This window comes from Micromys minutus (genome assembly GCF_963924665.1).
Source record: "Micromys minutus genome assembly, chromosome: 29".
In the NCBI taxonomy this organism is placed as follows: domain Eukaryota; kingdom Metazoa; phylum Chordata; class Mammalia; order Rodentia; family Muridae; genus Micromys; species Micromys minutus.
Window position 1 is genome coordinate 25,280,819 of NC_137964.1, and position 27,482 is coordinate 25,308,300.

At 53.5% G+C, this 27,482-nt stretch overlaps 1 protein-coding gene across 1 annotated transcript; it reads right to left on the reverse strand.

Annotated features, from left to right (window-relative positions):
- Positions 1–1,659: 1,659 nt before the first annotated feature.
- SETD1B (SET domain containing 1B, histone lysine methyltransferase) lies at positions 1,660–26,129 on the reverse strand. Its single transcript, XM_080941290.1, has 17 exons — positions 25,833–26,129; positions 25,197–25,381; positions 24,871–24,969; positions 23,935–24,205; positions 21,664–21,776; positions 19,676–20,893; positions 15,787–16,611; positions 11,953–12,214; positions 11,512–11,861; positions 11,314–11,422; positions 10,279–10,794; positions 7,903–9,162; positions 6,967–7,133; positions 5,808–5,939; positions 5,601–5,720; positions 5,381–5,518; positions 1,660–4,208 (listed from the first exon to the last, which is right to left on the reverse strand). Exons 2-17 carry the CDS (start codon positions 25,365–25,367, stop codon positions 4,035–4,037), a joined length of 5,925 nt encoding a protein of 1,974 aa, XP_080797416.1. The 5' UTR covers positions 25,368–25,381; positions 25,833–26,129; the 3' UTR covers positions 1,660–4,034.
- Positions 26,130–27,482: the final 1,353 nt, after the last annotated feature.

Sequence of the window (27,482 nt, forward strand, 5' to 3'; positions counted from 1 at the left end):
TGGAACTCTCTAGGTAGACCAGGCTGTTTCGATAACTCACTGTGTCTCTCTGGATCTGCCTCGCAGATGCTGCAACTAAATGCACATGCCACCATGCCCTACTTGAGCTAACATTTTAGAGAGCTGAACCATTTCACATACACATCTTGGGGTTTTGGTTCTTACAAAGACACCCTTGGCCTTGGCCTTAATTGGTACTAAGCCACAGGCACCTCTACACCCCGCAGCTGTCTAGGATTGCCAGGGCCACATCCCGCACCAGCTAACTGCTAGCTAGATGATCCTGGCTGGACAGGCTGATTACCTCTCAGTGTCTGTTTCCCCATCTACTGGAGAAAATATCTCTTAGCAAAGCTCTCTAGCTTTCACATTGAACACACTTAAAACAGTGGCCGGTACAACGTTAGATAAATTAGGCTTAAATTTGTAGCCTAGCCTGGCCTCGAGCTCAAAATCTTCCTTCCTGACTCCTCTGCATCCCCAGGTACTAGGATCACAGGCCTGAATCACCTCGCTTGGCCTTACGCCCAGGTTTAGTTTCTTTTTCTTCATATTATTGTGTGTGAGGTATACGTGTGCATGTAGGCACACACACCACACATTTGAGACTAGAGGGCAACCAACTCTCAGGAGCCAGCTGTCCCCTTCCTGTTGTGGGATCTGAGGACTAAGCCTGCAGCTTCCGGTTCTTCTTGATCCATCTCACTGGTCCTATTGGCCCAGACTCTTGGTCATCCCTCTACCTGCATCCAAGTGGGGGATTACTGAGTGTGGGCCACTGTGTCCAGCCTTGTTCTGGGTTTGAGTCTTCTCAGGGACCCCCGTGGAGACCACCCCCATTACCCAGAACAGGCCACAGCATACTTGTAGAGGCCAGAAGATAATTTACAGGAGTCAATTCTCTCCCAGCACTGGAGTTTTGGGGAAGCAAACTCAAGCTTTTAACTGCTGCGCCATCTTGCCCACCTCCCAGCCGTTTTTATACTGTTTTATCTTGAGGCAGGTTCTAAGTCGCCTAGGCTGGGCTAGAACTCACTGCACAACCCATGCTCTGAACTTGTGATCCTCCTGCCTCAGCCTCTGGAGTAACTGGGATGACAGGCCTGTGACACTGATTTTTTTTGCTTCATCACACATCATCAGCTGCTCCAGATTACCTAAGTGAGAGCTTAAGAAAAATTACCTAGAACAAAAAAACTCTCTTAAAAAAAAAAAACAAAAAACAAAAAACAAAAAAACCAAAAAATGGTGGGGTGTCTAGCTTGACTAGTCTGACCAGTTCAGAACCCACAAGCAGGCTCTGAAGCCTTAGGGCAAAATCGAGTGGAGAACTTGGCAGCCTGGCTTGGTGGCTCTTGATTACAGCCCCAGCATTTGAGAAGGCTAAGGACAGAGGACAGCTAGAAATTCTAGGCTAGCCAGGGCTAGATAATAAAACAATCTCGAAAGCAAACAAACCCACAATGTTCAGACTGGTCTATCACTTCTTCCCCTGCAGTTCCTGAGCCTGGCCAGCCCACCCTCGAGACAAGGGTACACTTTCACCATGGAGACGGGGTGGGGTGGGGGAGGGGAGAGCAAGAGAGACGGCGTAGCTGTAAGAAAAGTCAGTATATTTATGGTTTGCTTTATAAAAGTTACTATAATACAATGGTACATAGTATTGAATTCACAAAAATATGAACAAATATTTACAGCAAGACACACCCACAACGGAAACACTTCTCTTCAAAAACAAGTTACATACGGATGACAGAGTCTATACGCACAGACAACCCTAAAATTTATTGGTTCTCTTCTTTGCAGGGGCAGGGAGAGAAGGGGGGGGGGGGAGGAATCAGAAACCCCTGACCCTTCAAAAGCAGAGATCTATTCAATGATAACAAAAGCTTTCAAAGAAAAATGGGCCCGCATATCAGGATTATTGCAAACACTTCCTGGGGGGCTGGGGAGGAAGCCAGGAGTTTTGGGGAAGGGTCAGCTCAACACCTCACCCTTAACTGAAGTCAGCCAAGGATAATACATGCGGACCCCATAATGGGGTCCGGTGAGGTACTGCCAAGGACCTGGCTTGTGGGCATCTCCATCCCGTTGTGATGGATGTCAGTAGATGAAGATATCCCCCTAGTGGGATGGGCTGCAGAAATAACTCAAATTAGCCATATTTACTAGCTACACATTTCTTGTGAAAAATAAATCTTTTTCTCATTTGCACAATTATGCAGTAAACTGCATATGGAAGAGAAGGTTAGTGCTGTGCCCAGGTGCCCCTTGTGTCTTAATGCCAACGATCCTTTCGACCTTCGGACCGGTGGGCACAGTCTCAAACACAGGGGGCCTGTGGAGAATTAAAAAAAAAAAAAAAGAAAAAAAGAAAAAGAAAAGAAAGAAAAACCACAACAAAACCACCAAAGACAGAGAGAAAGGAAAAAAAAAATTCTTTGTACAGAATCTACATGATAAGGAAGCTTGACACAAGCCGAGATACCAAGAGGCGCTGCCGCCTGGTCCACGGGTGGGGTCAGCCCCACCCGGAGCACTTCATCTTGGTGAGGACTCTGGGTCACAACAGTCACAGACCAGAAGTATTTACATGCCTGCTCTGCTTTCCGGGGGGGATGGGACTTGCTGTTTTGGTGTGTGTCTTTTTGTTGTTGTTGGTTGGTTTGCTTTTTTTTTTTTTTTTTTTTTTTTTTTTTTTTTGAAGTACAAAGAAATGAGGGGAAAAAAAAAGTCTTCCCACTTGTTTCTACAAGAAACAAAGTTCCCAAGAAGAAGTCTGTTGTGGCAGTCTATCTACAGGGATTGGTTCTGAACGCCAAAATAATTTTCCTCCCTTCAGTTTGATTTTATCCACAAGGAAAAAAAATTCATGGTAATTAAACCTGAACAGGACAGGGAAGGAGGCTAATAGGATGGGTGGGGGTGGGAACTGTCCAAGATGTAGATCTGAATTTTAAAATCATTTCCAAGACTATCTTCCTTTCTCTAGGAGAAACAACCTGCTCACTATGGAAATAAATACGCCATGGCCTCCCAGGTGGGGGCCTCCAGCAGGGGTGACATAGGTGTGGGGAGTTGGGATAATGGGGCGAAGCTTATCAACAACAAAAAAATGTCACATGCGTACGGTCAGACAACCCGTAATGGCAGGGCTGGGGGCGAGGGGCCCTGAGGGCCCTGGCACCCTCTACACCCTGGCAGAGCCAAGGCTGCAAAGAGTGGAAACACCCTTTCCAGTGCACCCACAGCACTGGGGACACCCTGGGAGGCTCCATCGTTGCTGGCATCCGAATGAGAAAGTAAACATTGAACCCAAGGACTTGGGGGTGGTAGGGCAGCTGCGAGCACCCAGAGAGGAAGTTCCTGTCTGGGACCAGCTAGGCTCCCCCACGGTCTACCAAAGGGAAAGGGCACCCTCAACCACAGGGGAAGGAACAGACTGGGGAACAGGCCAGGAGAAACTGTGGGGTCTGCTCACTGCATCCACAGGCAGGGAGGGGCCTTCCGGGTATGTAGTGTTCTGAGATTGAGGCCGCTGGAGCCCCCCTCCTCCTGCAGCACCTTGTCCAGGGTCAGCCTGGACCCTGGGCCCACACACAGTTTCATTGAGGCCTCCAAGCTCCCACAGGGCTCCTCCTCTGATTCTGCCTTCACATTTTCAACGGTTAAAATGTCTTTTCTTCGGACAAGGAAGAAAATAAAGAGGAGACAACACCACAGAGCAGCATTCACGGGGAAAGACCGAGGCTGGAGACTGGGAGGGGAGATGGACGAGGGGGAATGGAAAGCCAGATACACAAGGATACAAAGCCTGCAAAGAGCATCTATAAAACGGAAAGACGCAGGTGGAGAGACAGAGAAGCCCTTTCCCGCTGCGGGGCTGGAGCTGCGGGTGGGTCCTGGGATAGTGTGGGGGGGCGCCAGGCCCTAGTGCGGCTGCTGGGGAAAAGGACAGCACCTGAAATGGGTGGGGGGTGGAGCCTGGCCCTGGGCGGGCGAGGCTGACATCCTTGGCCTTTGGCACCCAGGGACTAGTTGAGGGTCCCCCGGCAGTTCTCGGAGCCACAGAGGCAGGGTATCTTGACGTCCTCGATAGGGAACTTATAGTCGTACGTGATCTCCTCGTTGACATTGATGTGCTGCTTTGAGTAGATGACGATCTTTTTCTGGGACTCCACCGTGATCACCTTGGCGTAGCAGTTGGGCTGCAAGACAGGGTGGTGATGCGGTAAGACGGGGTCAGGGCCCTACCCGGCCCCACCCAGTCCCCCCGCCTTGGAGCTATCAAAGCCAACCAGGCCTGAGTCCTGGTTACCAAGCGCCACCCTCCAGCTAGCCCCTCCCTCCAGCTAGCTCCTCCCATGCCTGGTACTAAATAAAAATGAGGAGGGGACTCTTGCGGAGGACCAAGGTTTAGTTCCCAGCTTCCACCTCCACCGGGCGCCTCACAACCAGACCCTAACTCCAGAGTCAGGTGCCCTCTTCTGGCCTCTCTGGGTATCAGAACACGTGCAGTGTACATATATACACTGGGAAAAACATCCATACACGTTAAAAAAGTAATTATGTCTTAAGGATGAGCAAGGTTACTCCTCACCAGACACACTGCAGGAGATTCCTAAATCTGTACTTCTATGGGGGTGTTGTGTCTGAGCCCTGGATAAGGGGTTATGAACTGTAGGCCCTACTTGCCTTTAGTTACTTTAGCAAACAAAGTTTTATTGGCACAGTCTTTCCCTTCTTCATTGGCTTATTGCTTGTGGCTACTTTTGTTTGAAGAGGAAGGTGAACTTACTACAGAGATCAAGCTCACTGGGAGCCTGAAGGCAAAACCCTTTTCCAAGTCCTCCCTCCTCCCCAAGTCCTCCCTTCTGGCTCCTGGCCCTGGCTCCTCCCCATCATGTCCTTACTTCTGAAGCCACCTCATCACTCACCTGACTGGCAACAGTGATTAGCTAGGCCGGCAGGCCAGTGAGCTCAGGGAATTCTCCTGTTCCCACCTCCCCAGTACCGGTATCACATCACACCCTTTTTCTGTGGGTTCTGGGGCCTGAACTCAGGTCTCTGGGCTTGCAAGGCAACCCATTTACTGACCAATTGGCCAGGCTAGCCTCTGCCTCCTGAATGCTGGGCTTAAAGGTATGTGCCAGGCCTCACACCTGGCCTCAGCCCGCCTCTCGAGCACCTTCAGTCTTTCCCATGACTCCAGAATTCCCACTGCGCGCCCACTGTACAGACATAACAACTGAGCTCAGGAGAAAAGCTCCCCGTCTACTGGCCCTCCCTGCCACCCATGGTTCACAGGATCACAGTGCCTGGGACCCTGGGTCCTTTAGTTTCCAGGTGGAGCCACCTCGGTCCCTCACTGGGCACTTACATTGCAACTGTGGTTAATGAAGCGTGCAAAGTTGCCGCACTTGGTGGCGTCGATGATGGTGTCATGGTCAACCCTGAACATGTAGCTGCTACCAATGCCTTCGTCCTCATACCGTTTCTCCCTCATGTCTGCAATCACCTGGTGGCAAAGAGAGCCTTGACTCTGGGCCTGCTCCACACCCATGCCACCCCCCCCCACAGGCCCCGCAGGCGGCACCTACCTGGCGGATGTTCTGGCCCACGTACTCGATGACCATCTCATCAGCAGCAATGGGCTCCATGGCAAACAGGCCCCAGTCGTGAATGTGGCTCTTACAGAACTTGAGCTTCTTCTTCCGAAACTAGGGGACGGATGGGAGGAACAGGATAGGTGAGTACCCGAAGGTCCCGCTGCTGACCTGGCTGCCCCAGAGGAGGTCTAGCCTCACCTTGAGCTGGTTGAACTTGAGCAGGTCGCTGTCACAGCTGCCAGTGAAGGAGGACAAGAGGCGCCTCTGCTCAGACCGCCGTTCCGAGCCTGCCCGGGTAGAGGCGTGGGGCTGTGCTGGGATGCTCATACCCTGCTGGTACGACGGGGGGGGGGTGACAAGTCAAAAAGGGACAGATGTGGCCCTGTCTCACACACACACACACCTGGCCCTACCCCCCCACACACACTCCCTTTGCCCCCTCCTGGCTTTGAGCATCTCTGGCCTTTCCATTTCTTCCCATCAGACTCTTTTGTTTGTTTTGGTTTCTTTTGGGGCAAGGTTTAAGGTTTAAGGTTTCCCTGTGTAGCCCTGGCTGTCCTGGAACTTGCTCGGTAGACCAGGCCTGCCTGTGCCTCCTGAGTGCTGTGTTTAAAGAGGCTTGGGGCTGGAGAGGTGGCTCAGCGGTTAAGAGCACTGACTGCTCTTCCAGAGGTCCTGAGTTCAATTCCCAGCAACCACACGGTGGCTCACAACCATTTGTAATGAGATCTGATGCTCTCTTCTGGTGTGTCTGAAGACAGCTACAGTGTACTCATATAAACAAAATAAAAAAGTAAATCATTAAGAAACAAAAAGCACACCACCACCACCACCTATCAGCATGTGAAGTGCTTTTTCTTTCTCTCACAACCAAACCTCCCTCCCCCTCGTACCTTATCAAGACCCTTTTCTATTCTCTGTGGTCTCTTCCTATTGCTCTATGTGGCTTCCTCCCTCCTCACTCAGATCCAGCGTGACCTTCTCTGACCCCCTAGGACTCGCCAACCTCCCTCTTATCCAAGGCATTTGCTCCTGATTGTGTGTTTGCCTGAATGTTTCCTCCCACACCACTAGATGCTTAGTACACCATAGGTGTGTACTGAATAGAGGAGAGAAAAGCCAACTTTTTGGGAATGCACTTATGTCCAAGGTTAAAACCATTTGGACTCTCCCCACCCACAGAATAAAAGGCAGCCTTTTTTTTTTTTTTAAATTCTGAGACAGCATCTGCTTACATAGTCCAGACTACTCCAGCCTTGCCTTTCCCCTTTCACAGCCCAGAAGGATGCTGCCCGAGTCCCTAGGAGACCCCAACCTGACTCCGAGTCCGGACTTACACAGGCCCTGCTCACGGTACCTGGGTGTCCATGGGGGGCTCGTCCGTGCTGGCACGGCTGCTGTTGAGGTATCTCAGCTTGTCTTTCTTGTCGATGGTATAGAAGCCCTCGCTTCGGGCACAGCCTGTCACGTGCTCACGGATACCGTCCTCCCGTTTCTTTTTCTTGGCTGAGGAGAGGCTGGTGGGTGGGTGTGGGTCAAGGGCCACATGGACATTCTCAGAGATTTCCCCCTCCTGGTTTCTCCTCCCTGCCTCCCCAGCCTCAGACCCATCTCTAGGGGTAAGGAAGCCCAGGTCCACCACCCACCTCTGATGAGGATCTGTACCTAACTGCATGACAATATTCACATTTATTACTACTCTCCTGCCTGCTTCTCACCAGAAGATAGGGGCAAAGATAAATCTATAGACAGTTAAATATATTCCGAGTACTCGGTAGAGTTCCCGAGGCAGGCAGCAAATGCTCAAAATAGTGTGGACCAATGGGGACCGTCCTTACAGCAGGACCATATGTAACAACCTAGCTTCAGGATAGGATCACTGCAAAGAGCTAGAAGATTCTAGAGCAGGCTTCGTCTTCAATGCTCTGCTCTGCCACTCCCTAGCTGTGTGACTCTGGGCAGATCACTTAGCCTCTCTGAGCATCAGTTTCTTCCTGTGTTAAATGAGACTACTAACTACTCTGTATATTACTGGGCCACTGGGGACTCAGTTCAGCCAGGCAGAGCTGTGCTGAGGGATCAGCACAGTGTCCTCAACAATTATGCTTATGCCCTGCTTGGGCCTGAGATCGGCTCTGCTGCTTATGGGAGTGACAAAAGCCTGGCACGGCAACCGCTTGCTAGGTGACCATACCGCTACTTCCCTGGTACCATGACTGTGACCAACAAGGCGGGATGCCGAGAGGGGCTTCCTGCTCCTGAAGGATGCAGACCCCCAAATCTGGCAGGATATAGGGATGGTAGACCCAGAGTGTGTCATTCAGCCAGTCCATGCCATTGTCCTGCTGCAACAGGTGCTCGTAGGTGACACACAGGAAGCGGATGTCCTCCTCGTCGATGCCACCATTCCAGATGTCGTACAAGATGGTCATCTCCTCAAACTCTGAGCGGGGCCGGAAGAGAGGCTGGGGCGGTGAGGGTTCAGGTGAGGCCGATGGGGCCACCAGGTCTTCGTGGCGCTTCTTAGGTGGCCGTCGCCATGGTCCCCGCACCTTGGCCAGGTCCATGTACTCTTCAGTGACCTCATCTCGGCGAGGTCCTGGGGGAATAGCTTCAGAGGGCCACTGGTTGTCCAGCTCCTTGAAGGGCAGCTTGGTGGGCTCAACAGGTGGTGGAGGTGGGGGTGGGGGAGGCTGGGGTGGGAGGGGCGGCGGGGGGGCTGGGATCCCCGCGTTCCGGAAGTCCAAGGTCACGGCCCGAGGGTCATGTGCACTGGGGAAAATGGGGGCCTGTGGCTGGCCTGGCAGAAGCAGAAGGTCCCTCCCAAGGGCAGGCCCCGGTGGTGGCCGGACCAAAGGCCCATCCAAGGACAGCATAGACGGTGGGGATCGCCGGGGCCGGCCTGGCTTCCTCTTGATGGGGGTTGGGCAGGGAGCTAGGGTAGCAGGCAGCAGGGGTGGCAGCTGGGAAGGTGGCCGAGGCTGGGCCCTCAAGACCGGGACAGGCAATGCCAGAGGTAATGGCAGAGGCAGGGGGAGTGGGAGAGGCAGGCCAGTTTCCAGGAGCACTGGGGAGGCCAGGGGGCCAGCGCGCTCATCTCGTCGTCCAGTTGGGAGGGAACAGACAGGCAGGAGCAAGGGTCCACTAGGCTCAGGGAAGGTGGGTGTGAAGCTGAAGTCCCGACCAGGTGTCCGTGGAAGGCCCCCACTGCTCAAGCCAGGGGATGGGGATGGGTATGAGAAGGGGCTGCCAGGCACCTGCGGGGAGCTCAGTGACAGGCCACTGCTGCCCCCTGACAATGGAGGCTCCCCGCCTGGGGTGGCCGGCACTGTTTCTGTGCTCTGTGACTTGGCCAGGCTGCCACAGAGGCCTGGGGTACGTGGAGGCTGGTCTTCAGGGGGAGGTTCCATGGGGACAGGAGGTTTGGGGGGCTCTGGGGTCTCCGGCTCAGGTGGTGGGCTGGGTGGCCGGAGAAGTCGAGGGGGTGGCAATGGTGGCTGCAAGGGCAAGGAGAGCATCGGAGGGGGCTCAGGCTCCACTTCCAGGTCTGACTCTGTGGAGAGGTAGGCAGAACCGCCACATTGTTATTTAATTCAAACTCAGAGCCTTAGATTCTTACTGCCCTTCTATGTGCTTAACATACAGACACAAGTAACCGGCCTAGAGTCAGGGACTCAGAAGGGGTTTCTGTAAGTGCCAAGAGGAGCAGTGCTCACTTTCCCCCGTGTCTTCAAAGCTTTGTTCTTATGGCTAGAGCACAGCTTAGTGGCACATTACTTCCCTGGCATGTGCATACAAGGTCTTGGGCCTGGACCCCAGAGAACAAAATACTACTATGTCCCTGAGGCCCACCTGCTTCATGGTGGAACAAGACCCAAGCCTCAGCTGAGTCCTTGACAGTCTTCACAAACTTCTCCTGGTACTTATCTCCATTCTCTGGGGATCTGATTTGTCCGAATGCATTTGTTGTAACCTGTCTCTCTGACTTAGTCTGTTTGCTTCACATATCTTTGTCCATTTGATCTACTATTGTATTAACAACACTGAAATTAGTGCCGGGGCCAAAAGAACCTTCTGTTGAGTTACTGTTTAAAGAGCTGTGGTCTGTACCCAGTCAAATGGGACACATTACACAAAATCTACAGTTTGCTTTTTCCCTCATCTCAGAAAGGTACATGCTAAACACATTCAGCTATGTTACATATTCTGAAATATTAAAATGAGTTATAATGAACTAACAGTACTGCTTCCTCAGAAGGAACTTGGTGGCAACAGTGTGTCTGGCAGAGAGACCATTTCTGCCACCGCAGGCCCTCCCATCCCAAGGCCCTGGCTATGAGCCTTTTGCCAGCTTTGCCCTAACAGTGATGCAGGGTCAAGAGTCCACTGCCCTCTCACCTGACCTGGCACCCACAGGTTGTTCTACTTAATTGCCACTAAACAAACCAAAGGTTCCCAGTGAGTGTGTGTATGGGGATACCTCAGGGAAACATGGATTAAGGACCCTTGGTCATATTGGCAGTGAATAATGAGTTCATCCGTGATCCCAAAGAGGGGGTCTGCCGAGGCAACTTCCAGAAGACCCGGGACTGGTTCTGATGGCAAACAGACTACCCAGCTTTTTGCCACATGCCCCACCTGACTCCCACCCCAGAGGCTGCAGAAATACCTGGACCATGTTCCGGGGGTGATGGGGGTTGAGCTTCCGTCTCCATGGCAGCAAGTTCTGGAGAGAGCAACATGTCCCCTTGTGTGTGTGGACTTGGCTCTTCTGGGGGCTCTGGGCTCTCATCCATCTCCTGAGTACCCATAGGTACAGGAGTCTCCATCTCGGGAACTTCGTCCTCAATGTCCACTTCCTCTTCTGTGCCCAAGGACTCCCTTGTGGGGCCTCTCGGGTCCAGAGGCACTTCTGCCCCATCCTGCTCAAAGTCCTGGCCACCTGCTAGAGGCATGTTTTCATCGGCCATTGCCACTACCGTTGCTGTAGCCATTGCAGTCTCTTTCTCCTCTTCTTCCTCCTCCTCTTCCTCCCCAGGTATAGTCATCTCCTCTTCGTCCTCCGAGGATGAAGATGAGGATGAGGACTCAGAACTGGATTCAAACTCAGAGGATCCAGAACTTTCACTAGAAGACGACGACGACTCAGCCCGGGCCTTTGGGGTGGTGACGCTCTCTGTCTCCTCTGGGTGAGGGACACAAGTTGGGGAGGGTTAATTCACAGCGGGGCAGCTCCCGCACCCTGCTAGATATTTTCCCAAAGGCCTTGAACAGGAAGGCGTCTGAACACAGCCTTCAAATGCTGAAGGGGAGGAAACTACTCCTCAACAGTTGAAGAGCAAGGTGAAATTAACATAAGACTGTACATTTGGAAGTGAACAATCTCAGCACCTAGGGTTCCCAAAGCAGTGACCACCCCTCCACTTAGCTCTTAAGCACTCCCATCAACAGTTAGAAGCACTCCACCCAACACCCCTCCCCAACCCAGACCCTGGTCAAGTACCTACGGATCTATGGATCTATTTTCTGGGTCTCTGGACTGACCCATTCTGCCATTCGGTTTAGCTGGAATCCTGACACAAGGCGAGGTGTGTGCTTTAATGAGCACGCCTCTCAAAAATCCCAGAGTATCAGTGACTGATGTTTCCATCTTGGTCTGGAGCACAGGCTGGGGGCGGGCCAGGGTGCCTATCTCCCTGCTTACCTTCCTCAGAATCTCCATTGTCCTTCTCACTGGCCACTGACAGGGCTGTACCCTGATCATCGATGTCAGAATCCATCTGGTCATCACTGTCATCATCATCATCATCATCCTGGGGTACAGGGAGAGAGGGACACAGGTGAGCTAGAGGTCTATGTCCCAGCACCCAGCATCCAGCAGCCAAGAGCCTTTGATCCAGACCTTATCAGAGCTGGATGAGGATGAAGGCGAGGATATGTGGCTCCTGGGGCCCTCTTCCTCCTCCTCCTCCGCTTCCTCCTCATCTTCCTCCTCCTCCTCAGTGCTTTCTCCTCGTTCCTCCTCTTCCTTGTCTGAGGCAGAGGATGAGGGTGAGGTGGTGGAAGATCCCGAGGATGAGGATGCCGAGGAAGATGAGGACACTGACAAGGACTCCTTCTCGTCCTCCTCCCCGCCGCTGTCCAGCTCCAGGGGCCGTCCTGGCCGGCGTCGCACACCCACGCTTTTGGGGTCCCGCTTGGTGAGTTCGCAGGGGGCATCAGCCATGTCCCGGTCACGCTCCCGTTCCGACTCTGTGGGAACAGACAGAGTTCGAGCAGGGATGCAGAGACGGGGAGAAGGGGGAAAGAATGGCCAGCCGGCAGGGCAGCCGAAAGCACAGACCTTCATCTTCCTCATCCACAGAGGTTGAAGGCCGAAGCCGCTTCGGGTCACCGGAAGAGGCTGGGTCCGGCGGCTCCTTCCTCTTGACCTTGAAGGAGGGCAGACGAATGGCGCCCCGCAGTCCAATGCCCAGGCCTAGGCCCTCGTAACCCAGGCCCTCACCCTTGCCCCACGACTCCAGCAGACAGGAGGCGATTCGGTCCTTGGGCTTTGGCCTGTCCTCATCCTTGTGTTCACCAGACTTCACGGGGGTCAGTGAGGCCTGGGATGGGAGAGAAGGGAGAGTGACCACAGTCCAAGACATTGCTGCTGCCCCCTGCAGGCAGCTCTAGGTAATGGCACACTTTCCTCCCATATACCTGGCCACACCTCACTCACTCTTCCCAGGGTTCTAGAGCACACACTGGCCCTCCACCATGGCCTCACCAACCTCCCCACTCTAGCTGCAGTTTTTGGAGCTTAGCCTTCAGATGTGGAAGGCAGAAATGAGAGCCGTGTGCCGTAAGGACATGTCTGCATCACGACAGATATACAATGTCTTATTTCCCTGTGCTGTACAGCTCCAGTGAGTTACAGTCCAGTGTCTACACAGCTAACTCCATTAACCCATAAGAGAAGGAATGGGGCTTTAAAGGTTCTTCTTTCAGATACTGAAACCAATATTATTTCTTGAGCTAGTACTTAAAAACCTAGTCTATAAAGCCAGTACCAGGACAGCCAGGCCTATACACAAAGAAACGCAGTCTTAAAAAAAAAAAAAAAAAAAAAAAAAAGAGGGTGGAGTGGAGAGATGGCTCAGTGGTTAGGAGCACTGGCTGCCTTTGCGGAGGACCTGGATCTTGTTCTCAGCACCCATACGGCAGCTCACAACCATCTGTAGCTCCAGTCTCTGGGCATCTGATGCCTGCCTCTGTGTACTCACCACACTTACATATGGTCAAAAACACCCATTCATATAAAATACTACCACCAGACAAACAATGCTACAACAATGGAGCTTGGTCTGGTGGTTCACAATTGTAATCCTCACCACTTGGGAGGTGGGAGCATTTAGGACAACTTTGCTTGGCTAAATAGCAAAATTGAGGCCACCCTGAGCTACACAAGACAGGATCTCAAAATAAAAAAAAAAAAAAAAAAAAAAAAAAGAAAAATCAAACCCAAGTTCCCAGCTTTTTGAATTTGTTACATAATCTCTCTTCAAAGTTTATTTTTGGCCTGGAGGGATGGTTCAGTGGTTAAGAGCACTGGCTGCTCTTCCAGAGGTCCTGAGTTCAAATCCCAGCAACCACATGGGATCTGTAATGGGATCTGATGCCCTCTTCTGGTGTGTCTGAAGACAGCTACAGTGTACTTTGATATAATAAATAAGCAAATCTTTTTTTTTTTTTGGGAAGTTTATTTTTTATTTTATGTGTACTGGTGCTTTGTCTTCATATATGTCTGTGTGCTGTGGATGTCTGGTACCTATGAAGGCCAGAAGAGGGAGCTGGATCTCTGGAACTGGATTTACAGATAGTTTTGGCCTGTCATGTAGTTACTGGCAAACAAATATGGGTCCTCTACAAAAGTAGCCAGTGTTGTAACTGCTGAGATGTCTCTCCAGCCCACTTTTGTTGTTTAGGAAACTGTGTAGCTGAGGCTGGCCTTAAATTTCTGACATTCCTGGCAAGGACAGTGGGGGTGCCTCCCATGTGTGAGATGACAGATGTGCTCCACATCTGGCTCAGGCTGTGTCAGCAGCTTAAAAGAATTTACTCAGAGCCGGGGACACACCTCAGCTGGAAGAGCGCTTGTCTGGTGAGCAGGAAGCCTTGGGCTCTATCCCCAGAGTCCACTAAGCTGTGTGTGGTGGGGCATACTTGAAATCCTAATATCCCAGAGGTGGAAATAGGAAAATTCTCAGTTCAAAATTATTCTTTATTATAAAAGGGAATAGATTTTTTTCTTTTGTTTTGTTTGTTGTTTCTGTTTGTTCGTTTGAGACAGGGTTTCTCTATGTTGCCCAGGCGGTCCTGGAACTTGCTGAGTACACCAGGCTGGCCTTGAACCCACAGATTCCACCTTTCCTCTCTGTCCCAAGTACCAGAATTAAAGGTGTGCATCACCTGGCTTCAGTAACTATTTTACTTAAACATAAAGCAGATTTTAACTAAAGTGAGACCGTCTACAGTATATGAGTCAGGTGAGGTATCACACAGGCGAAAGTAAGTGGATCTCTGAGTTGGAAGCTAGCCTGGGTTACACAGCAAGTAACAGCCACCCAGTTACTTAAAATCTTCTCTTAAAAACCAACCACAACAGCCTGGCGGTGGTGGTGCATATGCACGCCTTTAATCCCAGCACTTGGAAGGCAGAGGCAGGTGGATCTCTAGGAGTCTGAAGACAGTAACAGTGTATTCATATACATAAAATAAATAAATCTTAAAAAAAGAAAAGCCAGAAAAATTATATATATACATATATATGTATATATATATATATACATATATATATGAAAAAATAAAACACAACAAAACAACAACAACAAACTACAGAGCACACCTGCACAGCTATTCTGTGTTCACCCACAGGCGGCCACTCAAGGCTCTGACATACCGGGTTGAAAGTATGAACAAGAACTGGACACAATGAGCCATCTTGAGAGGGGACCCCACAGCTTTAGTTAGCTGTAACTGTTAGAAACTGGGGGTGGGGGGGCAGCTGTAAAGAACTGTGTGGCAGGTAGTTCTCTCTGGTTGTATTACTCCAAAATATGAGTCCTGACAGTCCTCACCTACACTACAAAGAACAAGTTTCCAGTCACAAGGCTCCCTAAAGTGAAGTGCAGGGAGGGACAGCCAAACTGACAGGTCTGCTTTCCTGCGGCTGGAGTGAGGGGTATCGAGGACTAGAAGGCAGGGCAGCATCTGAGGTATTTCCTTTAATTACTTTTATCATTATTTGCTTTTCTGAGACAGGGTCTCACTGTGTAACCCTGGCTAACCTCAAACTCAGAGATCCTGCAGCCTTCTCCTCCCCACGCCCCACCCTCTAGTGCTGGGATTAAAGGTGTGCTCCACTACTCTCAGTCTGAGAGAATTTAAAAGCACTAAAGCCAGGCAAGTGCCTGTCCTGACAGCTACTAAGGCTGGAGCAGGAGCATCCTTGAGCCTTCATAGCTTAGGCTGAGACTCCGCCCCTTAAAGAAAAAGGATTCAAGAAAACGTCCCTCGGTGAGAAGGGGCAGTTAGGGATTGGCTGTGAGTGTCTAGACAGACAAGCCTCCCAGAACGAGGGTAAGTGGCAGTCCCAAGGCAGATCGTGTCAAATGTATCACAAGAGAAAAGGAAGGTGAGTCAGGTCTCAGAAGTCTTGGCTGTGGGACCACCTGGACTGGCAGCCGCTGGTCAGGAAGTCACTGAGCCCCTGAAACTCAGTGTGGGCCAATGGGGAACTGCTTCTGCTGTGCATTCCTGTTTCGTCTACTCTTATTTAAAGGGGAAGAGCCACATGCAACCAGTGGCCATGGGTCCAACCTGCTCAGCTTGCTCTCTGTCTGTCTGTCTGTCTGTCTGTCTGTCTGTCTGTCTACCTATGTTTCTCCAGACAGGGTTTCTCTGTGTAGCTCTGGCTGGCCTGAAACTCAACCTGCCTCTGCCTTCCAAGTGCTGGGATTTAAGGTGTGTGCCACCGACAGACACACCGCTTGTCAGCACTTTGTAAAGGAGTCTCGCGATGGCTGCAGAGGCAAGCACAACATCCAGTAACACACCTTCAGAGAAAGGGCTACCCAATCCAGTTCTTGCCTGCCCTCTCGCCACCCTAAGGCTCCCTGAGAATCCGCCTACATACCTTGGCCATTCGCTCCTTCTTGTCCCACCATTCATCAAAGGCCCGGAAGGCCACCACCTCTACCATCTTGCGGTTGAGATCACGCTTCATGATGGCCTTGAGTTCCTTGAGTACCACTAGCAGGACCCCATCCACTGTGGCCTTATGCGGATCCTCCTGGCGTGGTACGTAGCCCGGTGGCGGCACGGAGGGGTCAAACTTGGGCAGGGGTGGCCAATGCTGTCCACGTCCTGGGCCACTGTTGCTCAGTGAGAACGGGCCCCGGTAGGGGGGCAAGTTGACAAACTGCAGCCCAGCAGAAGCAGCGGCAGCTGCGGCGGCCATGAAGGGTGGGTAGGGACAAGTACCCTGGCCTGTCATGAGCCGGCTTAACATCTGGGTTTGCATCTGGAAGGACATGGGCATGCCACCCCACTGGCCACCCAGCACATGGCTCATGTCCACCTGCATCACAGGAAATAGTCCCGGTGGGAAGGGTGGCATTGGTGGAAGGATGGGTGGGGGTGGGACACCCGGTGGCGCTGGCAAGGGTGGCGGGGGCACTGTCACTGCAGGATGGGATGGTGGTGGCGGCGGTGGCGGTGGCGGTAAAGGTGGGGGCATGGGGAAGCCAGGTTGTGGTGGGGGTGGCGGTGGGGGTGGGGGTAATGGAGGGAAGCCAGGGGGTGGGGGCAGAGGCAGGTTTGGAGCCAGCACATTAGGGGCTGCCACAGCTCCTGCCCCTGGGGTCACCACCATGGGCTTGGGGCAATCAGCACTGGTGATGGGAGCTGAAGGCAACTCATCATCTGAGATCTCCATGTCCTCTCCAGAGGACTGCTGGTCCTGGAAGAGAGAGCATCGAGGGAAGACAGGCGTAAGCATTTCCCTAGCTAGCACCAACAACCTGAAGGCTTGGGATCAGAACAGGAAACTCCCAAGGGCAAATCAACCAAGCATTCCAAATCATACTTTCCCCTGTGTTCCAAGGCGGCACCAAAATAGCCACTCACTCAGCCCCTGTGTGCCAGGCAGGCACTGTTCTAGGTGTGGAGAACCCAAACGTGAGTAAGACAGAGGCAGTTCTTACTGGGTATGGAGCTGACTAAGTATGGTTGAGCTGAAGAAGATAACCTGAACCAAAGTTCAGCATGGGGAGAGGAGAGAGAAAAGAGGTGGGGAGAGGGGGAAGGGGGGAAAGGAGGGGGAGAGAGGAGGGGACAGAACTCTGCTGCAGCCTGAGAGATCACAGGAAAGAGTTTAACACTGGCAGCAGTTTCCCATGTGCCAGGAAAATTTACATATATTAGCTAATTCTTAGAACAACCCTGGGCAAAGTAGGTTGGTTCTCTCAACTTTTACTAAGGAGGAACTTGGGACACTCAAAGGCTTAAGTAACTTCCCTGAGACCATGCAACCAGTAAGAGACACAGTCAGCTCCCCCCCCCCCATTTGAAACAGGAAGTGGCTCCCCAGCCTGGGCTCAGTCAGTGTGTGGTCCACACTGTGGCCAAGCCAGGCCTTGTGCAAAAGGTACCCGCTGAGCAAGTGCTGGCTGCCAGGGTGGGGGCAGCCACATTAAGGACTCATTAAGTGGGGGGGGGGTTGTTTGTTTTTGACCTGCTAGGGACTGAGCCCCAGCGCTCTGAGCACACTAGGTAAGTGCTCTACAGCTGAGGATCTGGGCAAGCGTGCTTCCACTGGGCCCTTTTAATCTTTTCTTGGTCTTCTCACTTAAGTCTCCTTGGATTTTAGAAGGGGGCTGGCAAGGCTGAGAGAGTTCCAGATAGCGGTTGCATCCGGCAAAAGACAGTGGGACAGGCACTGACACCTGTCCAGTGAAGACCTGCAGTTTAGAGGGCAAAGGGGGTGGGAAGGGGAGGAGTCCAGGACAAGTTGGGTCAGATCGACAAGTTGAGGACTCTCTGAGACGTGGGTATTTGGGATGTTGGGATCGGAGCCTGGGAACTGGTGGAAAGGTGAGAAAAGATGAGGTCCAGTCCCACATGGGGCTCCTGGGTGGGTCAGACCCCCACACCTCACCCTGGGTGAAAATGTTAAGAAAACAAGCTTGACAGACAGTAAGTGCTTTGATTTGGAAGGCAGAGAGGGCGTGAGGTCAGAGGCCACACACCACCTGATGAGGAGGGCCCCAGGAGTCATCGATGGGGCAAGAAGTGTCCAGACTCTCATGTCCCTTGTACACCTATGTACTAGCTCACTCTCAAGGTACTCGTGTGAGAGAGGGCCAGAAAGCTGAGCAAGAAGAGAAAGAACGCCTTAAAGTCAGCTCCGGACAGCACCTAGCACCGTGCAGCAGCGCTCAGAGGGTTAACTCCGGCTGCTAGAGTCAGCCAATCACAGGGGCACAGGCAAACTGGCTCTGCCCCTCCCTCCCTGAGCACAGCGGGTGGGAACCAGCTGGCAGGCAGTTGCTATAGGTCAGGTGCACGAAGTGACTCCTGGTTTCTATGGAGATGGTGAGGCGGGACCCTTACTGATCCACTCAACAGATGAGGAAACTGAGACTAGAGCGAGAAAATGCCTTCCTCTAGGTCTCATAGTCCATGTGACAAGACAGCTAAGGCTTTGGGGTTGAACTTGTATTTTTTTACTCACCAGTGTCTGCCTATTCTGTCCCTTCCCACCGGTCCTCCCCAAGCTGCTGCTCCCTCTCTACCTCGGCCTGGTGGGAGCAGAACTATCTTACTCCATGCGCTACCAGAGAACCTAAGGACTGCTCTCCCAGCGGCCAGCAGGGGGCGCTGGAGGGCCGAACTGATGCTCAGCCCTACTCTGAAGCATCTGAGAGTCAGTCAGTCCTGGAGCATTTCAGACTCCAGCTCTCCCAGCCTTAGTTCCCTCTTCTCTGATGCCCGGGGAGGGAGGGAGGGAAGGAGGGAGGGAGTGAGTGAGTGAGAGGGCGGCCCCGTGCTCTCTAGCAACTCTGGGCTTCTCAACCCTGGACCAGGTGGCTGTCATGAAAAACATCCGCCAAACCTAGGAGGCCTAGAAGGGATGGGGGAAGGGCCTACAGCCTGGTTCGCTCCACTACACCTGTCAACTCCCTCTGCCTTGACCCTTGAAGCCAGAAACCACTTCCCCAGAGCGGCTTGCGGGCTCCCAGGAGCCTCAGCCACCTGCAGTCTCCCCTGGCTCCCAAAGTTGCGCTCCAGGCAGCCAGAGGGGCTTATTGAAGGGCTGGGGAATGGAGGACACAGTTCTGTATGGCTCTGTATCTGAGCTATTTGCTCATGCCTGCTAGGCCCAGTACAGGGATTCAATCTGTGAGCCCAGAAAGATGCCACAATGCTCCTCTCTCCCTGAAAACCTGGACAGTGGAACCTTCACCTGCCCAGCTTCAAAACTTCTGAGACAGGAGGTCTGGGTAATGAGATGGAGTGAGGAAAGGAAGGGGTAGGGGGCAGACACCTTCGCCTGATTTTACACTGTTCCCCCTCCAAAGCTAACCCTAAGTCCTTCCCCCTAAACTTTAGAGTCTAAAGGCACTGGGAGAAGGAAGCTGGACGGACAAACTGCTCCACCTGCCCACCTGTGTGCTTTCTAGTCTCAACAGTGCATCGCGCTCAGAGACTTGGCACTTGGGAGTTTGCTGAGCCAGTCTCACACAGCACCCTGGCCAACCTCCATCCAGTCTGCCTGAGTGACAGGATTGACCATTCCTCAATTAACAGAGATGGTGACCTAGAACCGCGAGCACAGCCCAGGGTCGCTCGCTGCAAAGCCCACTGTCACAACTTCGCCCAAGCTGAAAAGCCTAGACTCTTCCAAGGAGGACCGAGCTGTCACAGGGTCCCATTGCTCCTGTGCCTTAGCTAGTGACATGTAACATGGGGGAAGGAATGAAACACAGTCAAAATCAATCCCAGACACACAGACATGGTGGTACCTCATCCATCCGCTCTGAGATTGGGGTCCGGTCCCCTGCCGGGTCCAAATCTGCCTCGGTTGTCTGGCCTAGAAGACCCATAGGGTCTGGGGGGCCTGGCTCAGGTGGGGGCCGGGGTCCCAGACACAGGCCCAGGTCATCATCCTCATCAGAATCAGGCAGTGGCGTAGGGCTGATGTCCTCTAGGCCTGTGCTAGAGGGGCGTGAGGAGGGTGGCGAGGGACCACGGAAGCCGGGCTGCGAATTAGTGCCAAAGTGGGTGAGTGGGGAGAGCTGGGAGGAGGAGGAGGAGATGGGGCTGCCTTCCATCTGGATCTCAGTGTCCGAGTCCTGCTCACGCAGGAAGGGCAGCTTGGTGCGTTGCTCCTTCAGCAGCATCTCAATGCGGGAGTCCAGGCTGTCATGGGGCTTCTCTGGCCCCGCTGGAGAAGACTCCAGAGTTGGGGTGCCAGGGCTGTCACAGGGCTCAGGACTCCAACCAAAGGTAGGCCTACCACCCAGCTCCATGCTGTTGCTGTCAGGGGGTGGGGGACCAGGAGGTGTGCCTGGCTTCTCCTTGGCTGGAGGCTCAGAGGGTGGCAGGGGTGGGGGTGCAGGTGCCCTTCGGAACTCCCCACTGTCTCGGGTCCCAAAGGCTGCAGTGGCAGTGGGCTCCTCGGGGGGTGGCGGGAATGGGGTTGCTGGAGTCTGGTATGGAGAGAAAGCTGATTTGAATCCAGAAGCAGTGGCTGTTTGGGCAGGAGGTGGGGTATGGGCGAATGTGGTGGAATCCTGGGATTGAGTCTTGAAGGGAGTGCCGCTGCTGCCAACTGTCCCAAAGGAGAGGTCTGAGGAGCCTCGGAAAGAAGCTGTGGCTCCAGCCACTGCAGCCGCTGCTGAATTGTGGACATAATGGTGCTCATGCCGGCGGTTGTAGGCATCCGTGAACTTGGTCTCGTGCCTCCTTGCCTTGAACGTGGCTGTGGGGTCCTGGCTGAAGAGGTAGGAGGGTGTGGGCTGACGACTGGAATAGCTGGAATCCTGGGAGAAAGGGGTGCCCAGGCGTGGCGTGATTGGGGTGCCTTGTCCGTAGGAGTTGGGTGTGTCCAGACGGCAGCTGGAGTAAGCTGTATCCTGGGAGAAGGGGGTCCCACCACTATTGGGGGTGACAGAGGAGGAGCCGGAGCCACAGCCTGCAGACAGGCTGCCATCCTTGAGACGCTTCAGAGCATCTGATAGCTGGAGAGAAAAGAAATCATGGGATTGGAGGGAGAAATGCTCAGCGAACAGCGTAGGGGAATGGAGTTCCTTCCTGCTAGAACTCTGGCTATACTAGGGAGCATGGAGCCCACAACTTCCCAGCACAAGGAAAGAAATGGAGTGTCTGGAAGCTCTCAGGTGTTCTTTTGTTTGCTTCTCTTTTTCTTATTTTTTCCCCCTACCCCTAGGTATAGATGTTTACCCTCTGGACACGTGGAGGACTTTCTCCTTAATATAGGAAGAAAGAGAAGACCCTTACATGTTGGTGTAGGGAGACATTCCTTCCCTCCTCAGGTCATCTCACATTAAAGGGTGGGGCACAGAGAGGTGACCAGTGACTTCAGTCTGGGGTTTGATGGACAGTCCTTACAATTTCTACAGATTTAAACAGTGTGACCCCCTGATTGGCAAGCAAACAGACTTCAACCATCTGAGGGGTGGAGGGTGTGTGTGTGTGGGGGGGGGGGCACCTAAGTTGAAACTGTGGCTGAGTAAAATCTGCTAAGTAAGCATCCTGGTAGACAGTGGGCTGAGGGAGCAGATTGTTCTGGAAGAGGATCTGAACTCTGCTTTCTGGAAACAGGAGTACAAGGGGGTGCCCAGACACCAGACTCTAAGACCCAAACACAGGGATGCTTTGACACACATGTGGAAAAACAGGGCTTTTAGACCAGCTCTGAGCGCACAGCAAGTGTGGTCAGGCCTCTAAAACCAGAGGGGCTGAAGCAGAGCAACAGGGATAAACCTACCTGCAGAGTCTCGCTCACAATTGGAGAAATAGCATCCAGCTCGCCCACTGGGAGGGTCTGGGGGGTGTACCGGCCTGTGACCAACAGTTCATAGAAGCGCATGCGAGTTTCCCCTGTAACAGGCAAGGGACAAGGGTATCCATGGAGGCTCTGGCATGACACATCCCCATGGGGATTCCAACTCGCTTATTAGCATATTCATGGATCCCTTGTGCCTGCGACCACAGGCCTGAGGACACTGCAGTCCTGGGATCAGGTTCCTACCCTTTCTCACCTCATCCAAGAGTCTCCTCTTTCTAACAAAGCTGCAAAACTATGATCGTTTTAATCATGAGATTCTGAGGCTAATGCCTTTGTGGGACAGAGCCCTCCCCCTCCCCGACCCCTAAAGTCCCAAAATGCCATCTTCAATGAAAAGTTCTTTCCATTACTTAGACTATAGTCCCCCCCACAAAAAAAAAGTCATTACCACCCCACCCCCCACATTCTTTCACCACAGAATAGCCACAGTGTGTAGCAAGGAGAGAGGAAGTCTGGTGACAGAGGTGACTGGTGACTATCTGGGGTCAAAAGACAAGCAAAGGCTGTCAAACACACACATTACTGGGAACCAATGCACAATGCTTTCCACTAGCTTAAGCCCCAAGAGTACCTCAAGTCTGCCTGGGGATGACCTGGGGCCCACATGGTCCCAGTGAGCCCGATGCCTAACTCTCTACCCACCAGAGAGAGATTCTTATCAACCAGGCCCCAGATTATTGGTATTTATAGAGCCTTATAGCAGCCGCTTACATATGCAAAGAAGGTGTATTCCTTGAGCTACGATTTACCGGTCTCTTTCTCAAAATACAATCTCAAACATTGGTGGTAGTATCTGAGGACTGTGGTTTTTCTTTCTTTTTCCTTTTTTTTTTTTTTGACCCCCAGAAATAAAATTATAGTGTGACTTAGTTGCTTTTTAAGGTGTGGGTAGGTGATGGGGGAGGGGGACTGCAAGCTTCAGTCTTGGGGGAAATGGAACGTCATCTTAATGTAAGGCTAGGTGGTAGATTTAATAGTTTGTTTACACACACACACACACACACACACACACACACGAATGCACACATGCACACGCGCAGGGGGGAGACCGATTTACTAAGAGGTTGAGGAACTAGGGAAAAGAGCAGGAGGGCTGTAGACTGGACAGAGATGAGTAGGCCCAGGCTTTGCAAGTGGGCTAACCAAATCCACTCAAAGTTACCACAACCCACAACTCTGCACTACCCTGCTTGGTCAGAGGCAGCATGTAGCCACCATGTAGCAAAACAAAGTAAGTTGTTCTGTCTTGCCTTTGGTGTGCTTGGATACTAGGGTTCCACCCCTGGAATCCTTCAAGGCAGTCCCCCTCCCACCCCTATCCCACCTCCCTGCGCCACATGCACCTCCCTCAACTCCAGACTTAACATTAGGACCACAGAACTGCCTGGTCCCAAAGCACCCTGCACTTTCCCTTAGATCAGCAGGAATCTTAGAAAGGACACAGGTAAACGTAGGGGCACTGCCCTGTGTCTGGCCAGACCATTCCACCTGAGCCAGGACTCCCGAGCAGAGAGGGAGGAGGTGTGGCTCCCTAGCCTGACCGAGCAAACAGAGGTGCTGCTGTCTCTTTAAGAGAGAGGAGGGAAGACAAGTGTCAACCCATGAGCACCCAGAGCAGCCCGCCCCCAAGATCCACTATCAATGCTATCAGAACATTATCAATGAAACACTCCAGAGCTCAGATTGGTTCAGGGATGGGGCACTGGTAGGGGGTGAAGGGGCATGGCACCCCAGAACTTTAAGGAATGACTTTTATGAATTTAAAGGTACATGGTTCTTCCTCTGCCCCCTACAAATAAACAAACCCTCCCATCTCCCCTAACACTAGCAGCAACACTAGGGACTGTCTAAGCGGAGGCCACTGGGGCCCAGAGAGCAGCCCACGGGGGTGTCATGGGTGGGGAAGTCTCTGGGTGGTCCCTAAGGGTGCAGTGGCCAAGGACTGGTACATTTGGTAAATTATAGTCTGTCTCCTAGCAACAGACAACACATTTGGCTCCATGTGACTCTGCCCTCCGGAGGGGACAAAAAATAAAGGTGGTGGTGGTGGTGGGGAATCCCAAGGAAGAGACAACGGTAGAGGGGTTCTCCTAACTCTGAAGGGAGGAGGATGGTTCCCAGAAAAGGGGTGACACTGACAGGTGGCCTTCCAGCTCCTCCCCCAGTGGCCGCCAACAGGCCTCCACTAACCTTTGGTGTCCAGCTCCACGTGGATGATGTTGCCCATGACAGAAGTGCTATGCAGATGTTGGACTGCCTCCTTGGCGCCCCTGACGGTGGCAAAGACCACCTTGGCAATGCCCAGATGTTTCTTGGTCTTCGGATTGTACAAAATCTCCACCTCCTCAACCTCCCCATACTTTTTGCACATGTCCCTTAGGAAGTTTTCACGGATGTTGTCATTCAGCTTGGCAAATGTCACCTGCTTTGGAGGCACAGGGCCCACGTAGAACTCATCGATCTGCCAGGGGCCGCGGGGGGGGGGGGGGGGAGGGGAGGGAGTTTGGAAAACATTAAAACCAAAGAGAAAACACAACACTCCTTACTTGCCCAGCAGTTTAAGAAAAAAAAAAAGATTTATTTTTCTTTTAATGTTTAAAAACAAAACAAGACCAAAAAAAAAAAAAAAAAAAAAAAAAGCATGCGGGCGGGCCTGGGAAGCGGAGGATTAAATCGGTTGGAACCTGGAAGTCCTCTGGGTTCGAAAGGAAAGGGGAAAAAGAAACAGTTTCTTTCCCCAACCCCCTATTCTGGTCCCCTATCCTTACTGCTGTATCTGGGACGACCCTCTGGTCTAGAAAGTTGTCCCCTTTAAAGCCAAAGGGCTGGGAGGGGGGCGGGTCCCTGAGCCAGAGCCCTGGGTGCAAAGGACCCAGGTGGGGACCAGTAGCCCCCAGCTCTGCGGGCAGGATACAGTATCAGTGCCCTCGCTACAGTTTCTCCGAGTGTTATTTTGTTTACAGTGGTCGGGAGAGGACACCCCTCTCCCCCTCCCCGCCAAAACTTCCCAGTCCTGGACGGCGGGAACTCAGAATCCGGCTGGGCTTGGTCAGGACTGGCGTTATTTTCGAACTCGGGGAAAGGGGAGGGGGGGAGGGACCGTAAGACAGAGAGGAGGGGTCCTACCTTGAATTTGGGCACCGACAGCTCCAGCTCCTTGTTTTTCGTCCAGATTCCGACCACCCGGGGATCTTCCACGATTTCCACCGGGCGGTTGCTGGACATCTGTGGGCAGAGATAGGGGGCTCAGTATGTTAGGGCTGGCACCCTCCCCAGGGGCAGGGGCAGATCCCCCCCTTCCAGGCACCAGTCCCACTCCAGGATGAGGGGAAGGGAGCCCTGGCTGACAGTTGGCCAGGTGGCTGGGAGAGGGGGTCCCCCTCTGTTCGCCTCTGTCTGGGGGCTCCACCGGGGGTGGGTGGGGGTGGCGGGAAGGCGCGCCGGCTACTCACTGCCAGGCTGAAATGCTGCCCATCGTAGCGGTACAGTTTATGGTGCCCCTTTTTCAGAGCCGGGTCAATCATCAACTTGTAACTTCTCCAATGGTGGTTCCTCCTCTCGCCCGAAGGGCCGGGCTGCGGCGGGGGCTGCTGGTGGTGGTGGTGGGGGTGACTGTTCTCCATGCCGTTAACCCAACCTGAAAACCAGCAAGTTGTTGTCCTCTCCGCCGCTTCTACACATTCGCCAAAGAATCCAATCGGCTGGCCCCCACCCCCTCCCACCTTACCAGCGCTCCCCGAAAGCTTGTCTCGCTAGCTCTCCCCCCCCACTCCGAAAAAAAAAAAAAAAAGAATGGAGCGAGAGAATAAACCCTTTCCGGAGGGTTTACGCGCCCGCCCGCTCGGCCACCGTCTCCGGCTGGCAGCGAGGGGCTGCCCCGGGCCCCCGCTGCGGGCTGGCGCGGTCCGGGGCGCACGGAGGACGCGGGCTCCGGCCCATGGTGCCGCCGGCCGCCCGGCGTGGCGCTCGGCCCGGCTCGGGCGCGGGGCGCGCGGCAGGCCTGGCGTCGCCCGCCGGGGCGGGGGCCGGGGGCTCGGGCCGCCCGGCTGTTCTGACCGCGGCCTCTCTCCCTCCCCAGCCGCGCTTACATCCCCGCCGGGCGCCGGCCTCCCTGCGCCGCCAGCCAGTACATGGTGTCCCCCGCGGGAGCCGAGGCCGGGGCAGCCGGACCGGGGGCCGGGATGGGGGGGACGCCGCCTTAGCGGCTGCCGGGCCCCGAGCTGCCGCTGCCCTTGCTGCTGCTGCCCCTGCTGCTGCCGCCGCTGCTGCTGCTGCTGCCCGGGAGGCGGCTGGCGGCGGAGGCTCGGCTCCCAGTAGCCGCACATCCCACAATACACCGCTAAGGAGCCCGACCCGAGCGCTCACCCTCCTCCTCTTCCTCCTCCTCTTCCTCCTCCCCTCGCCTTCCTCGCCGCTTCCCCAGGCACTCTCCCGGCGGCGGCAGCTGCGCCGCCAAAGCCCCGGGCCCCAGCGGCCCCCCACCCCTCACTCGCGCGCTCCCACACTGCCTCCCCCCCCTCCCCGGGGGGAAGGCCTTTTAATTTATTTATTCTGCTGGGACTGAGGTGGGGGGCTTGGCTGGCGGGGGAGAGGGGGTCTCCACGGCTTCTACCTCCCCCGCGGCTGGGGCTACCCTTCGAGCTACGGAACACTCCACGGCGTGCGCCCCCAGGGCCTCCCAAACTGTTTCCAAACTGCCCAGACCGGAGGGGGACGCGTGGAGGCTCGGCTAAGGGCTGGGTTTCGAGTGGGGTGATTGTGTGTGCTTGACTACTAGGAGCCTGGGGAGGGAGGCAGACGTCGACCCCAAACGAGTTGCAATCGAGGTATCTCGGATCCCGCTTCCTCTTCGGCCCGCACACCCCCTCCCTCCCTGGAGCTGTGCTGGGGAGGGGAAACCAAGATTTGGAACCACCTTAGCCTTCACATTCCTGGGAGGATACAACCCTCGCCTGGACCTGGAAGATAGCTCTTTATTTATTTTTTCTCTTTTCCTTTCTGTTTTTATTTTTGGAGGGAAGCGCCCAGTAATTGTCTTGAACACATGCTTCTTCCTCCCTCCTTCCTCCAGCCACCAGCGACAGAGAGTCCCCTTTTTTGCATTTATCATTTTCCTTCCCCTTTCTTTATTAAAGGTCCGGGAGTGGCGGCGGCCAATCAGCGCTCGGCTTCCATTTTGTGAGTTCAACTCTGAGGCGTCCCTGGCTTTCGCGTGGATCTGTTTGCAGACCCCTCGGTCTCTCTTCTCGGGCTGCCGAGGCGAAGCAGCCGCCTCGCCCGGGCTTCGTGGTGGTGTATTTCATATTGGGGCTCTTTTCGGGGTTTGTAATTTGGCAGTGGGTAGGTAATTGGCTGGAGCAGGGCGGCAGGGCGCGGCAGCCAATCAGCACGCGGCTTCTATAGGGCTTGAGTTATTAGACGCTGATCTCAAAACATCCTTCATCAGACTCCAAGGAGAGGCCAACAGATGAGGGGAGCCATTTTTCTGCAATGGAATTAAATGGCCAAGTGGGTTTTTCCTTTGTTGCAAATAGGGGATGCTTTTCCTTTGACTCCACCATCCAGTTCAGGACGCCTGAATGTGTTTAACATTTGCCAAAGGACTCACACTTGGAAGAATGAAGAAGACCTTTTAAAAAGATCTGGATTTTTCCTTATGACTTGGAATCCATCTTTGTCTTGTATAACTAGGTCATAGCACACTATTAATGTCAGCAGTTAACAGTTTTGAATTCAAA

What these genes read in the sequence shown, in the direction of transcription:
- SETD1B (XM_080941290.1), bottom strand. Translation starts at nt 25,367, where the DNA reads ATGGAGAACAGTCACCCCCACCACCACCACCAGCAGCCCCCGCCGCAG. An exon ending in TCTCAGAGCGGATGGATGAG is followed by an intron (nt 16,612 to 19,675) that starts GTACCACCATGT and finishes TCTCTCTTCCAG; the next exon opens with GACCAGCAGTCCTCTGGAGA. An exon ending in ACTCTGGGTCTACCATCCCT is followed by an intron (nt 7,134 to 7,902) that starts ATATCCTGCCAG and finishes ACCCACACCCAC; the next exon opens with CCACCAGCCTCTCCTCAGCC.